Genomic DNA, 16,643 nt, shown 5'->3' with positions numbered 1-16,643 from the left:
CTTTTTCTGTGGAAGATTTCAGACTTTGCTGATACACGCGATAAGGTAGAATTATTTTCGGTTAGATTTAACTGTATAATGATTCACGATACGAAAAAAAATTTGCTTTACGTTCGAGGATAATCGAGGAATAATTGAGTTCGATGATTCAAAAATCCAAGATAACTTCTCACTAGTTCATACATCGTGGTCTTTCATTCCTCCACAAATCATCGAACGCAAATTCAGCCGGTCGCATTTTACACGTCCGTTCCGGTCCATTTCTCAAAATTCTCGTCAAGCACAGACGCCCAAGCCTTCCGACATCCGCGAGCCAGACACGTGGAAGAATACCACGCGAAGAATTCAACGAAGACCACGAGAAGCTCGCTTTATTCTGGACGCCAGGTCGAGCCTCGACCGAAAGGGTTCGTCTGAGCTTCCTTTTGATATTACCAGCCCGTGTATGCCCGTCTCGATGAAAATTCCGCGCGAACTTCTTTCTGGTTGGTCCCTTCGCAGACGGTTCGTCCATAAATCTTTAGCCGACCAGCGCACACCCTTTGGTAACTTTGCACATGGCTGGGTACAACGGCTGCGAACCCGCGTGTCTAGCTACTCCATTAAACGTGGCTGATTTATCGCGTTCGCCATATTTCTGTTTTCAACGAGAGATTCTTACCTTCCACTGTAATAAAACACCCATTACCATTTAAATTATGTATCATTGAACGAACGACCAGCTACATCGTCTTGATTCCAAACGATCGAACCACAGATTCCAATCTAACCGAATTTAACGCGGATATTATCAAATTATCCCGTTGGAATCGCCCACGCTCCTCCACGCGCTCCACCTCGATAATCGAACTCTATCCACGCGCGATGGCGGATTTATAATCCGCACACGCGACGCAGTGCGAGAGCAAGCATCGATTGTTCCTACTTGGTACATGATTAAAGCGGTGGTTGTCGTAGAGCGACTGCAATTTAATGGCCGTAACCGACTCGTAAGGTAAATCGCAATTGGTCGACGCGGGACAAACGAAACTGAAGCGACGCCAGTCGTTTTTGGTTAATTTGCCGGAAGATTGCTAGCAAGGGGTGGCGGAAGAGGCTGGCGTCGTAATGGGGTTGCTACCTTTGGAGAACGCGCGAGGTTTGGTATCGCGCTTGCTATCTCTAAGCCAGAGGTAGCTGTTTCGCTAACGATATATGGAGACGATAGTCTCTTTCTCTCTGTTTCTACTCTGCGTTCGAATCGAGCAGCACTTTGCTCGCAGAAAAAGTTGGACAAAGGTACCCCGTTGTCGCGATACCCGTGTGTGCATTCTGCGAGTGGAATCGAATTAGTTACTTCCGTGGAGACTCGTCTTATTGTTCGCTCCCTTCTTCTCTGATGCTCGCGAGACTCGCGTCGCGCTCTGTCGTGCGTGCGCGGGGGTTGCAACTGGTTCCTGTTCGAAAGGGTGGTTTATTTCGTCGGTTAGACGGTCGGGGAGAAGTTAAAGTGTCCCATGATGGCTTTGTGTATTTTTAATTGGATAGAAAGCTATTCCCAAGGAAGCTGTACATTGTTGGTCCTCCGCGGGATGTTGCAAGGACCATTTACGCTCGTCAGAAATTAATTACATTGGGTTACAACATCCTCGAAATTCCTCTTCGAACTGTTCTATCGATGGAATGCATTTACGGCTATCGTCATGTGATTTCGCTAAATTAAACGCTGGAATTGCATTTATTATGTAGAAGCAGACAGGCGTTCGCGATTGAACCGACATCAATTAATATAGCTCGCGTTTCTCACAATTTCCAACCATCAATTTCCTTATTTGCTAGCTAATGTTTAGTAAGTGGGCGATTTTGATGCGAGACTTGCAAATTTTCACTCGTCGAGCTCCACGCGATACGTTCGTCGGGTCTTTCGAACAAGTCGTATGCCACGTTCACCATTTCTGGCTCGTTAAAATTTGATTTTCCCACGACTGATCAGCGGAGCCGTCGCAGCCGCCAATTTCCATGCTCGAATTCTTCTTCGATGTATGCTCGGCATTGTGTCGATATATTCCCGATAGTCTGCGTCGATATTAAATTGCCAGGCCATTCTGAGTGTCACCTGTATTCCTCAAATTTATATGCATATTGCGTACAGTATGTACATAGTATATAGCACGCGTATGTAGTAAATAGAGTGTGCGTTCGTGTATGTGCACGTGTGTACTTACGTGTACGTGCGCGGTACATTGTTAGCGACGATAGTATTGACACGCTAGTGTTTACCAATTGTCTAAGATAATTAACCCCCATTGGCGAAATTGACAATACCCGTCCCCCCCTGTTCGTTAGACGAAATTTCATTAATGGCCACGCGTTCGCCTGACGAACGGCCACGATAATATTCTAACGCCGCCGGAATATTATAATCGATGCGCGTCTGGTGCGGCACGAGTAAATCATAGTAACGTTAATTGCAATGTTGGGCATGTAAACGTTTGATATGGAGATACACGATTATGCTACTTTACGTAGGTGAAATTCGAGATGTAATTTAACGGTAGACACGTTTCTAGACGGATCTGCAGGTGTGTTTCTATAATAATCCCCTGACGTTTGTTCTCGTACGTAAAACGAGATATAAATCTGACATTTTTAAGGTTTTCTTTTTTAATCAAATTTATTATCCACTTCGATATCGAATTGAATGGCTAGGGAGTGAAGTAAAGGAACAATCGAGGATGTCTCAAGGAGATACGATTTCGATCACCTCGAGTTGGTCACCTCCCCAGACAATTCCATCGTAGCTGTGCCGTTTTCATTCAGTTTAAATATTTATCGTCGTTTCCTTCTCAATCCCCGCGCGCCGAGTGATATTAGCTTCTAAATAGTGCATGGATTTAATCTGCGTTAGGATCCATTATTCAGTATCCACTGCCCGATAACGCGAACGAACCCCCTCAAGTCCAGTTTCGAATTTGTTAATTCTATCCCGGCTCGCTGCGATCAACAGTTTCAATTTCGCTTAATCCCCAAAAGGTGGTCAACGGGCGGCCAATGCATCAGTGAACGCCAGAAAGAAACCGAGACAAAGCCTTGGCGATATTTATTCTGTTTATCTTGTCACACAATTTTAGTTTGAAACTTGTCAGCGATTTCCCCCAGCGGCGATTTGTAAACGCGATAAACCGATTAACTTTTAATCCTCGCGACTCAAATACAATAACTTACTCTCAGCGGCGTTATTTTTGCATCAAAAACATCGAAACAATTCAACGCACCAACGCACAAACGCGGCAACTCAAACAGCGCTAAAAATCATCCCGTTTACCATAAATTAATCGTTTCCATTTGTTCTCGTCACGCGGAATCCTCTCGCTGTTTTTCCCACAAGAGATTCGCGTGCATCAACAATTTTTCCACGCGCCGTGGAAACGCAACTACAAAAAAAGGGGACTATGAAAAAGTTTTACGAGTCCATCAATTGCAGGACCACCAATGTCTGACCAATACCAGAAATTCTCCTGCGTCCCAAAAAGAACGTAAAGAGTGAATGTCACTGTAGCCTCGCACACGCTCGGTAAAATGCGACTAAAAAGAAAAAGTGACTACGAAAAAGCTTCACGCGTGCATCAACCGTTGAATTCACCAATGTTTGACCGATAAAAAAAATTTTTGTGCGTTTCAGGGAGAGCGTGAAGAGCGGGCATCACTGTTGCCCCTGTCAGGCGCCACCACCCCCTGTTCTGGTGACGACGTCGCCCAGTGCTCGCATAATACGGCAGAGCTCGCAACCGGAAGCGTCCGCGTGCTGTTGTTCCGGATGCTGTTGCCCCCTGCATGGCAGCACGGCGCCGAGCGCCGCCTCCCTGCGGCAGCTGCGCGAGCCAGGCGACGGAATCGCCGGCATCGCCGCGGACTCGTTGCGGATCAATGGCGGCATTCGACAATTCCGACAGGTAAGCCAACCACCCTTCGTCCCTGCCCCGCTTTCGTTCGAACGAAAGGGTTTGCCGTGCACCAGCCACCCCGTCATCCCTCGCAACAACCCTCGCACGACCGCGCGCTCATACTGAACCAGTCCCTGTGTTCGTGTTCTCATTCTTCACTCCCTGTTTGCCGCGTTTCTCATGCTTTTATGGCGCGAAGGCAGTCTGGATGTCGACTTCGTTTTGTCGTCAGTTGTAATTGTTCTTTTTTAATCTATGAGCTGAAGATTGAGGGGTGTTACGTAATGGGTGTGGATTTTATTGTTTTTTATAGTCACGAAGGGATGATTCGAAGTGTTCTCGAGATATGAAATTGTGTTTAGATTCACAGTTGAGATAAAGAATTGATTAGTGAATGGTAAAGTGATAATATCGAGGGTAATAGTATCGAATGAGCAATGGAAATACAGTAGCACGATTTTAACGTCGTATTTCCTCCATCTCACGGATCCGATATAGCTATAATCGCTATAACTCGAGGGAAGCACCCTCGAGCCGGCAGATTGAAATGTCCGCCGTGACATCCAGGCATCCTTCGCGCTCGAGCGTCCATAAAGCCGCGGAACGCACGTGCCACGAGTCCAAGAAGAGGGAAGCGTGGAACGTTCTGTTGTCAGGCGTCGCTGTGTCGTCGTCTTTGCTGCTTGTATCGTTGATGATCCGTCCGATCGATGTTCCAACACATCCTCAGCACGTGTCTGTATGCCGCTCTCAGCCACGCGTGCACTTACTTCCGTTGCGCCCCTTGTTGCATCCGCGTTTCGTCTCGTCGAGTCTTGTCACCCTCTCGCAAGTATTGCGCGATGGGATTCTGCTCGCTTCGCACGCGCGACAAGCTGCTCCAGTAACATCTGTCCGCCAGGAATGTCTTTCTTTTCTTTACTCTCGCGTACGGACGACCCTTCGGCTCGTCGAGATTACTTTTTCTATGTAGGGGGTTAAATCGTTTCCTCGTGCTGGAATTCAGGTTAGTTTCAAGGGTCACAGGGTTCTCGAATAGTTCGTGGTAGGCTCGGTTTGGTGCGTAGACTACTCCCGATATTTACTAAAGTTTAATGTAAGAGTCTAAGAGGAAGACTATCGCTAGAAAGTTTTTCTAAACTGTCTGCAAATGTTTCTTTATATACTAGTATATATAGACTTCTTGGTTTGCTGTAATGATTGCGTAAGGTTAACCACAGCGCGGGTTACAGTTCTTTTACTCTTTAAATATTAGAGTTACCAACTCTCTCCATATATATCTAGACTACGACCATATTCCATTGATTGATAACAGAGAAAAAAAATTGATTGATAAAAGAAACTGAAGTCAACGAGTAGATGTCTCACGAAATTCAAAGAGCGGTAGTATTTGAATTTTCTCCCGGAAACAACCCTCCTTATCGATGAAGCTCTCGTGCTGCCACCTAACAGAGGGGTTGAAATATCGACTGGGCAGCAACCCTTAAGTAACGACACCTCAATACCGACGGACACGATCGATCGAAGGGCTGAAAGTCGACACGCGATAAGAGGCTTATCGCGGGGGTGGTCGTTGGTACACCTGATGACGCTCACCCTCGTAGATGGCACCCCCAGTAAGGAATCTTGAAGAAGAAACGGAGACACAGCGAAGGAGCTCCACGAGCCTGGTAGAGAACTGCACTTCGACGATCGATCGCTCATAAACGCGTAGGATTTCGGTTCGCCGTAGTCGATAGGCGAAATAAATCATGAGACACGGCCTATACAAACATCCGCGAAATTATTTATGGAGCTGGCATTGTTTCGTTCGAGGCGAATACTTAATTCAACGCGTACGACAGTTCCGATGCATCATTGATTAAACGGCGACTTCTCGTATCGACCAAAGCAGGCGCTATGAAATATTCAAGAAAACTGTCCTTCTCTTATTTAAATAAATTGGATGTGGAGTGTATAATGCACCAAAGGGATTGTAACAATTGTACGAGGAATAGAAAGAATGATCGTGGAAACAAAGAGAGCAGACGCGATGAAAATATAACGAGACAAATCTAAAAAAGAAGAGGATGGACGTAACAAGAAATCTTCTACCTGACGAATTTTACGTTGGTCCGTGTACGAGTGCCTGGCGGGAGTACCTACGGTCTCGAAAAAGAGGTAATTTGCTTATTCCGGGGAGACGGTCCTCGACGAGCGAGAAACGAATCTCCCGTCGTCATTAAACGAGATCCGGGACAAAAAAGGGGCGAAAGGAGGAAAGTATGAGCGGGGAAGAAGAAGCTGCGAGAGGAAAGGAGCATCGCGCCAGATCCCGACATTGTTAGTTTAATTATCTCAGCTCGGGACGCTTGGTATCGTAGGAACACTTGGCCAAGCCTGAGACGGGGCGCGGATGGCCGGGCTTTATACGCGATTTTTGGCCGCCAGCCAGCGAATTATAATTATACCTCTGTATGTCGCGCGTGGAACCAACCCTCGCGACGTGCTGTCATGATACGAAGGGTAATTGAGGCCTTCTTTTTCTGCCGCGAATCATTCTATGGTTTTTCTTTCATTTCGTTTTTCGTCTTGTTGCTATTTTCCCCCTTTTCCCCCCTTTCGTGGCTTGGGTGGGAGGTTGACGAATGAAAGGGATATTCGAGAATGACAGATTGCAATTAACGATAGAACGGACAGAGTTCGCCTAACTTTTTGGCTTATTTTTGTATTTTCTTTTTCCAAAAGAGAATTGGGTGGCGTTGAAATAAGCAGAAATTGGAGTATCCGGGTGTTTGGAGATGAATAAAATTGATTGCATTTGGAGCCGCGTAGTATCCCAGTTTTAACGTTGGTTTCGGTTATTCGTGGATATTGCGGGACTGCGTTGCTTTCATTTTTGTGGCTGGAATATTTCCTGCGCTTATTTCGCCGCCCCGCACGGTCTGACTTATGACCGGCGTATACTACTGCGGCTGACCCGAGCCGGTTCTACGGGACTGTGGATTTTTACATTTTTCCACTGAATATTGAAGAAAGTTAATAGAATACGAGAGCGCGCGGAAGCACCGGTTTAATTAAAATGTTGTCAATCTGTGGAGAAATTCCAATTTTATTCGAAAACCAATGCAATAGCCGTGTATGTAATATGCACGCAGATGTCCAATAAATTCTGCAATAATCTGGAATGCACACAGATACGAACTCAGATTCTCATTAATGCGCAGAAAGATCGAAGCTCTTTGCCATTAAAAATTATGCATCGAAAACCTTCTCTTTTACAATTGTGTACTGTACATCGAACCGTGAAAAGTTTCGACGTCGGATGGAGAGCGAAACGTGGATGTTCGTGTCACGCGGCCATAATGAAGCGGTGCATTGTAAATCTGAAATGGTACACGTGGTTCCTGCATCCTGGGAAATGAAACGAATGGGATCCGGAATTTTAAAAGCAAGGACACCGGTTTTTACGTTTTTATCGCGTGCGGCTGATCTTAAACACGTCTCGCATCGAAAGGTTCCATTTCGCGTTCGTGGAAAGTTCAGCGTGGGGATGAATTTCGGATAATTGATGAGCTCCATCTGCTCCGCGAAACAGCCGGAAAGAATGTCTGGAGTATAAATGTTAAAGTAAAGTGTTAGATTAAATTCACCGCGAGTTAAGTTTCAGTGTAAACGATGAACAGTCAACGCTGAACGTAATTGGATTTAATTAATCGGATTATAGAGAAATATCTCGGACGTGGTTAAAAAAAAAAAAAAATTCGTTTTTCTCAAGATATTGCCGCGCGAACTTTTAAATGCCGACGAGAGTTTTGATCGCGCGAAACTCCGGCAAAAATGTCTCCACGTAGTTAGATCTTTTAATGAAGTTCCACGGCCAATTCCAATTTTCCACTTGCGAAAGTTGCCATTTCGATTTCCAGAACAACCCCCGTAACGATCCCAAGCGACACATCCCAAAAGATATTATGTTTCGTTTGATGTCGCCGAGTATCCAGCGAACTCGAACGTCCGAGAACTTTCGTAAAAATACTTACTTTTATTTTTAGTATACTCCGTTACTTTTATCTAAATGTGTTTCCTCTTTGATGTTACACACGTGCTCGATACTCTTGTCCAATTACATATATGATACACTACCCATTAAAGAGAAACTTATTATAAATGTACCCTTTAATTCTACACGTGTCTCGATGTAAAACAGTATTCTTAAAAACCTTTTTACACAGTACTTTGAACCAGCACGGAGTAGAATTCAGTACAACTGTATCAATTACAATTAATTGACATTCGTTTACACCCTTTATACAGTAACCAAATTCTTTCTTACGAAACAGTGCTCAGCACTAAGACAAATATCTGTAACACCACAATAATTCTCAGGAATCCACGGAGGCTTCATTATTCGTAAATTTCCATCCGAGAAGCTACACCTCCGCCATTTTGGTACCGCTGCGCGTCGTCTCCAACTGACAACGGTCCCAACAATCCGCGTGCGACTGTATTTTAATTGGACCAGACTCGGTTGACGATCGATTAGATGAGATCGTTCGATGATTCGCGTGCGCTCATCTCAATAAATTTTCATTATCCTCGCTGAGCGCTGCCAGGCAAACGTTCAGGCGGGGACAATCTCAATCAATTACCGCGTCTAAGTCGCGGAACTTGATCCGCGGATTAAGTAATCCGGCTATTACGGGGCCTCGAGTCTGCGAGGCGTGGAAGACGCCGCCTCCTCTCTACGCTCTGATTCCTGAGATAATGATTATCAGAAAAGAAGGGAGGGTGGTGGTAGACGCGTGGAATTAGGATTCGCACGTGCGGAATATGTGGCCCTCGCATCGCGAACGCTCGCTGCTCACCGCGCATGCGAAATGTCCCCGGCAACTGAAATGCATTATGTCGCTCTTTCGTGAACTTATCCGTTGTATCTAATAATGTGCACTTGGAAGGACTCTATTTGCATACTGAAACGTACATTCTTCCGTGAGAGGGAATGCTAAGATTTCGGGGACACCATCTTGCGGATAAATCGTTCTGCCCAACATTTTCCTTTGATTTCTTAATGTCGAGATTTCCATACGATTTCTAATTTTTACTACAATTCAATTTGTAAGGGTATTGGTTACCTTATTTTAATTTATACGATTATAATTAACAACGCGTTACATCATGGAAGATTCTGTACAGATTCATCAGCGAAATTCCTCGAGGCTCGATCGAAATTAACGCGCATAACTCACCCGAGTCACAGATTAATCTACCTCTCGATCAAACAGATACCAGCATAAGCGGTTCGATTCATCGTCGCGTTTCTGCCAAGGAAAAGAGCCGAGTCCACAGCTGGGCTCATTTATCACGTAGGCGCGTCGTCGATTGATCCATCGACGCCGCGAGAATTATTATTGAAACCCAGGGAAATCGACGTGTAACGCGTATTTCTATTCGACCATCGTCGACAACCGTGGAAACCACGAAGGATCCGAATTGGCAATTCGCTGACGAGCTTCCTCCGGCGAAAGGATCGATATCGATTTCCCTTTCCGGCGTTGAAAGGCTCTCTCATTAAAAGGGCTCGGATAAATACCGCTCGGCCATTTATCGCCTACGCGCCCTCTTCTTTTACTCTGCGGACGGAGGGTGGCGGGCAAAGGTGATTCTATCGACGTTCAGTCGTCAATGAGAGACAATTGGATGAGAGGGACGATCACTTTCGTCCTCAGTGTCGCAGGAACGAACCGGATGAGCTCGGACGTATTTCTAGCCCGATCGTTTTCCGTTACGTTGTTCCACGCGATAGAGGTTTCACGGATGCATCGATCGCTCGCGAGGAATGATGTTGCGATGTATGTTTACTTATGGTTTTCTTTTATTTCGTAAGCTTTCGAGGATCAAACCATTTGAGGCTATTGGCCATTTGATCCTGTGCCTTTGTGCTTCCTCTGGAGAGAGATCTTTAGCTGTTCTTAGACGCTTTCGCAAGCATTCTTTGGAATGTCCGCTGCCTTCTAGCATTTGTTATTAGTCTATCGAGGACCAACGTTTCGTTTGCAATTTCTTTTCTTTTTTTTTTGGTATATTTTAATTACTGAGAAGAATTGCAAACGAATGGAACCTCGATCTTTAATGGATTTAATGAGTATTGTTAAGCTGAGTAATTTGTTAATGAATAAGAGGGATGCAACGAATGGAAAATGTACACGGATCGTTACGCTGGGAGATTAAGTTGGTACGCGAGCAGATGACGAGTGTTCTCGTTCGAATTCGCGGAAACCATCGACAAACATTGCGGCGCGGGCGAAACTTCCGGTTCTCCGATGGTTTATTGCACCCACGGAGGAAGCCGAGCATCGGTTTCAAATATTTAGGGTTCGATGGAGTCGGACGTGCTCCAATCGACCGATGGTACACGCAGCTGCTTCTCGAAACTATGGCTAGCAAAGTTCTTCGACGTTTGTTCGATCTGCCAAACACTCCATCGACCAATTAGTACACATGTTGTTCTTGCTCGAACAAGGCAGAAACATTCTCGTTCTCTTTGGTCCACAGTGCCACGTGTTGTTTGGGATCAGCTAGTTTTATGTGAATCCGATCTTGACTGTTTAAAATATACTTGTTTTTAAATTTGTAATTGCTTTGAGATCGCGGTTAGCGATTGTTTTGAAAGTTTGCGGCGACTCAGCTAATTCTAAGTGGATTAAGCTAGCCACGCTCCTTCCATAAACGACAGACTCGAAAAGTCCAGAGTAAAGCGGCTGACCACACGCGCACCCTAAATCTACTTAAAATTGTTTGAACTGCTGCATCTTGGCCAGAATTTCAGAACATCCACGACAGTTTTCGCAAAAAGTCCTGTTTATGCAGACTGAAAAATTTGAAGCAGATAGAAAAGATGTGTAATAACCCTTAGGCAAGATGGAACCAACGCTCTAAATGATCTCATTACAATACAGATTCCTCTTTGACGAGTCGTCAGTTCGATGAGCTCCTTGCAATTCTTTCGTGAATTTTAATTAATAGTTACTATGTTAATATCGATGATTAGGATTGACAAAGAAATTGCTATTTGAACTGAGAAACTAGCGATATTCTCATAAAGGAATAATTTCATTTCGTTTGAATTTTTACTCTGCTTGGAACAGCTGAGCCCCGAAAATCTAATCTTCGTAACTCTTCCACCCCTTCACAAAGGAGCCCTACGACTCGTTTCCATCGCGACGTCGCGTCGAGCGGTTCGATCCGAGGGTCCGCCCTCAGAAGTCGGACTCGATAACGTAGATCAGCGTTGAAACCGACTCGATCGGATCTGAATGGATCCAACCGTGGAACCGGAGCGCTGGAAGCAGCCGCCGCGATGGAGTCACCCCCCTCGGCAGCCACTCCCAGCGAAATCTGCAGTTCTGCGGATTTCACCGAACTGGCCAATGCCGTTCTATCCGAGCTCAAAGTATCCAGCGACATCAACCGCAATCTCGGATGAGCAACGAGTCGAGATCGCGTGTTTCGCTGCGAGCTTTCGTTCTCCATCTTTCGTCGCTCGTAATGACTCAAGCTTGATTTACACGCGCGAAGTTCACTGCCAATATAGGCGCGCATATTCGCGGTGTTAGTTGACGCTTTCGCAATGATCGCCAGGGAATTTGATACGGTGTCAAGTGTTGTAGCCCTGGTCAACGACCTTTCTGAAGCTAGTTTGGCTGATGTCGAGCAATGTAGTTTACCTAGTTGGTTGATATAGCGCAGGTATTTGAAGAGATTACTATTTTTTTTTAGCTCCATCCTGCTTAGCTTCCACGTGGCTAGAGAAACTCCTTCAGTTGTCCGCGGTGGACGCAATAATTCACGGGGCGAGCACTTGAGGCTAATCCTGCTGGCAAATAGGTCGAAAGCTTCGTAGCTCGACTCGCTCATTAAGCTATCCGGAGATGCGGCTGGCCAATCGGCTTTGCTTTCGGATCCAGCCTCGGATTGTGGGCTGACCGGCGAGCGGATGGGATTTGTAGATACCCTCGAATCAATTCTCGACGATCGGCCAGCGAATACTTCACCAACGATACAAATGTCCGCGCGCGACACAGTAGTCCCACTTCGGCAGCATTGTTTGCCCTTCTGACCGGTGGAAGAAATATTGCTAGACCCTCGGTTGAACCACCATTCCTGCAACTATACCCACGATACTTTCGCGGAGGTCGAATCGAGGCTTTAGCTCGATTGTCATAACTTGAAAGAGCAAAGGTAACGGCAAGGTTGAAAAGAGGAATCGAATAGATCTGTACGACGCTTTCGATTTTCCATTTTTACGATTTGAAAACCAGTAGATCCACAATGAAATAAATTAGGCTTTCGAATTACCAAAAATGATACTAGCAATAAATAACAAATGATATCTCGCCTCGCTCTTCCGCTAGACCGTCACCCTTTTGCTCTTCCAAAGCTAAATCGAGCTTCTCGATCAAAATCTTCTCAGATTCCCGCTAATTCCCCCGGCAAGACCATCCTCGCGACATGCGAGACACCCAAGAACCGCCTATCCAACTTCGCGACCTCGTTATATTTCTTCCACCGGCTATACTTCAGTTCGATAACCATCCGACTGACTGTCCTCCCTCTCTCACAGCCCTTCTCCGTCTCCCTTTCGCGCGTCGGCGAGTCACCACCCACGTGAACGCTGTAGATCACGACGTAGTTGGCAGACCCCTAAGTAGAGCGCGATAAGAATAACATCATCAATCTGCCGGGCGCGGCATCTGCTCGAATCATCCATTAGCGTACTCTTGCATCGTTAAGCCGCGCGCTCGGTCCCGGGGGGTCATCCCCCGCGCGTTCGCGCGGCCTGCGAACCAGACCCGCGGGATTCCACCCGCGGCTAGCTCCTCTCATTCGATTCTTCGCCAGCAACCCCCACCGTCGGACCGCACGGCGCCCCGCCCCGGCACCCCCGTAGACAGACCGTGCACCATCCACCACCCCCCGCGGCCAGAGTAGTTGTACACTTCGGGAACGAACCCCTTTTTAGTCTAGCGGCAGTAGTGACCCGAGTCTAGCGTAAGACTGTAGTAGTGGCCAAGCTTAGATGACCTAGAGGATCACCATTCAGCCTCACCAGCCCGCTTTCTATCGCGAGCATTGCGCGTTCGCTCGCCAACCACCACCACCACCCCCTCACGAACCCGTCGCTACCCCTATCTGCTACCCTGCCAGTTGATCGAGTACACCGCGATCCGAAGAGTAAAGAAAGACAGGCCTAGAGAGGGATCAACGTGGGACCATGTAGCGCGTGCTCCACCGTTTATCTCGTCGCTTTTATGATCGTCCTTTCCATTGTCTCTCTGTCTGTCGCCGGACTCCTGGTTCTTTCGCGCGACGCGCGGGGCGATCCGCGGGGAAATCGATGACTGGGATCTTCTCACGGCTGCTTCTTCTCTCGAACACTCTCGCCCGAATTACACCTTCTTGGTCCTGGGAAACGAGACTGGTTCCGTGAAAGTATCGCGATCCTGCGTATGGTACTTCTCATTGGAAGCTTCTCGTCACTCTGCGAGCATGGAAGAAGAGTAGCTCGTGCGATGAAGTTCGAGGGAACAGAGGTTTGTCGGTACCTCGTCATCGATTTGGACTGGAATGGATCGATGCTTTGGCGGACGGTGATTCGATCGCTAGGAGATAGGTTCCGATTCTCAGTTCGATATTCGAAAAAATTTTTGTATACTACGAGAACGTTAGTTATCCGCAATTTCCATCGTGGCCGTTGTTCAGAGTTACGAACACCTGTTCGATCCACCGAACGAAAGCATCGATCATCCACGCGAGTCGTACTCCCGTGTCCAAACACTTCGTCTCTTCTCGCGCGATCCACATAGAACATTTGTAGCCCTGTCTGTCGTCACTCGTGTACCACTGCACCCGCGAAGTAGTAACCCTTGTTCCGCTGTGCCTGACTATGCTGTGCTAAAAGAGTGTCGAGAAAGTAACAAGGTGATAAAACCACGCCCAGTTCCCCTGGTGGTGCAAATCGTCGTCGACGACAATGCCGACGACGACGCCGCCGCAGCCGCCAATGGCCACGATACCAGGCCCAGTGTCCGGCTCTGCCTCTGGTTCCGGCGCGCAGGGCGCGCAGGGCGTCGTACTCTGTCCGCGGACGCTGTCGCAGGTCCGGCGATCACGGCTACGAAGGGCCCTCACCGAGGCGACCGCCGAGACCGTCAACTACGTCAAGACGGTGGGCACACTTCCGACTTAATGCCTGATATCTGTACCTTAACCACCCTGCCATAGAGACACGACTCATTTCTTTTATCTTGCAACCTCGCATCGTACACGCACGCACGGGGACGGCACCGGGCGTCGAGACCGCTGTGCCCTTTTTTCGAATTCCTCTTCGCGTCGTTGGGACTTTACTGGGGATCGTTTGGCAAAAATAGACGACTTTTTTCGAGATTCTTGTAGCTTTTTTTGTTTTCTAATATCGAGTAAAAGTACGATGGTATATTTGGAAACGTAGTAAAAGATCGTCGATAAGTTGCAATCAAAGCAAGAGCTTGACGAAAGTTTTACAGTAGGTGTTAACAAATATACAGTATATTTTATATTTAACGCGTTTCACGAAATTGCTTTGAACAGATTTCTTGCTGCGAACACAGCATAGCTGAATTTCGCGAGGACGCAGCTTCCTTAAAGCCAGAAACGATGACGAGTCTAATTTCCCGGGGATTTCTTCGCGAGGAAGTAGAGGGACGCAAAGGGACAAACGATCGCGATCTATCATTCCGCCGAGCGATTCATCGCGGATTTCTCTCGGAAGTGGAGGATCGCGCGCGTCATCCGCTTCTCGTCTCGCTCGCGTGGAAAATGGCGTGGGCATTGTTTCGGTCCGACGCTTGGCGCCGCGTTTTGTCGCGCGTACGCGTGTTCGAGCACGTAGTTAGCGTCACCGACCTCTAGAATGTCCCGCCACTGTTCACCCAACACAGTCACGCTACGAGGTATCGCCGCCTGATCCACGAACTTAGCTCTCTTCGTCTCACGTTCAACCATGACCCGCGTTTCCGATACGATAGCCGTCGCGTATCGAGGGAAGTCGTCAGTTTCGCGAACCATTTCGTTCTTTATCGAACCATCATCGGTAATGGGCGAAAGATAAGCACTGGGTTCGACGCGAGAAGTTCTCTCTGGTTCGCTGCAAGGTTTGTATCTGCGACGTGAATCATTAGACACGCGGTCTAATTAGAAGACTCGAGGAGTTGAAGGCACCTTGTGTGATACACTTTCACGTGATACACCCTGCACTAGTTCTCACAAGTATTTGTTGTGCAAGTTAAAATAAATGCTATTTTAATTTTTACAGAGTGTAAAGTATATCCACTGAAATATGTAACGAGAAAAGTATTTCAGGAATTCTGATATAATTTGACTAAGCAGCCACCATAGTCAAGCCGCCTTATCTTTCGCTCAACAGTTGCCAGCCGCTTGCTAGCGAGTCATTCGAATCGTGATTAGCCCAGTGGCAGCATGCTTCACACTTTGGCTCGCAGGAAGATCGGTGGCTCGCTTGTATCGAGTGCAACGCGACGAATGACGGGATTCCACGGTCGTGGTAACGCTTCGCGAGATCGGATTCATCCGCGATCCGGATTTGCCCCGCATGGGGTGAAAGGACGTCGCGAAGTTTCGAAGCGCGACGCGAGATTGTCGTCTCGTGTCTCTCACAGACGAGCTTCTACCCCTTCGGTTGCTCTGGGCGCTCGAGTCATTCTTCATCCACCCTTTCATCAACCCTGCGGTAGACTCCTCGTCCATTTAACCAACGCTGATGCGTTGGGACACCTGTATCGAATGGCCTACCTTAGAATAGAAATTAATAGATCGCGCTAAGAGATATAGCGTCGGGTGACAGTGATTGAAGTGACATTTAGTTTGCTCCTGCATATATGTACGCGAGTAATCTCGTTTATTAATAATGACCGAGGGTAAAGGCGCAGGCCTCGGATGGAACGTGATTTTGCAACCGGTCAGCGATCCACGTTCCATCGATCTCATCGAATCATCGAGTCCCACACTTGTTCTACCTGCTTGCTACTTTGCCTCTAATTTTTTTTTTAATAGTACCCCTTAGAATGGACAGAATCGTTGCAACTGTAGAATTTTTCTTACGCATCACAGATCGAGAACCGCTGAATTAGAGGGTTGCATGTCCATTTTATGATGATATCGCCTGAATTTGTCTCGTTTGTCCATGACTTTCGTCGTCCACCCGTTGGAAACAGTGGCGCGGGTGAAAACGTTTCAGCTCGCTCGAGACGCACCCTCGCTGAGTTCCAACGCGTCTCTTGGAACGCGGAAGGCTTCGTTTCGAAGTTTGTTACGCTTGGTGGATGGTTAACCTTGCAGTGTTAAATTTGTCTTTGAGACTTTACCCTCGCGATACACGTCGCGTCCCTCCAGCACGGATTAACCCCTCGAGGGGTGAGTCCCGTGTGTTTCAACGAGAAATTCGGTGGCTTCGTGCAGCTCCTTTATTATAAAGAGATTAGTGTAATTGTAAACTTTGGAGCGTTCATTCAATATTTTTTTATACAGTTCAGAATTAATTGATATCAATTTCGGTTAACAAGGGTGCAGCTCGAATGTGGCTATGATTTATTTAAACCTTCTTCAAATCTTCCATGTTGATACGGTCCATTTTAAAGAGAGCTACTCCGAGCAAACATACGCAGTGCGTTCTAATTAAATTACGCA

At 47.0% G+C, this 16,643-nt stretch overlaps 1 protein-coding gene across 4 annotated transcripts in view; it reads left to right on the top strand.

Annotated features, from left to right (window-relative positions):
- Sk (small conductance calcium-activated potassium channel) overlaps positions 1–16,643 on the top strand; it is a 183,084-nt gene that overhangs the window by 58,325 nt on the left and 108,116 nt on the right. For 3 of the 4 annotated variants that reach the window (XM_076897403.1, XM_076897386.1, XM_076897395.1), the window contains exons 3-4: positions 3,662–3,932; positions 13,900–14,127. In XM_076897403.1, the coding sequence (XP_076753518.1) occupies positions 3,662–3,932; positions 13,900–14,127 (499 nt within the window). The remainder of the gene's footprint in view (positions 1–3,661; positions 3,933–13,899; positions 14,128–16,643) is intronic. The other variant, XM_076897410.1, reaches the window with a different exon arrangement.

This window comes from Xylocopa sonorina, chromosome 1 (genome assembly GCF_050948175.1).
Source record: "Xylocopa sonorina isolate GNS202 chromosome 1, iyXylSono1_principal, whole genome shotgun sequence".
Lineage (NCBI taxonomy): Eukaryota > Metazoa > Arthropoda > Insecta > Hymenoptera > Apidae > Xylocopa > Xylocopa sonorina.
This window is presented reverse-complemented; position numbering and strand designations above follow the sequence as displayed.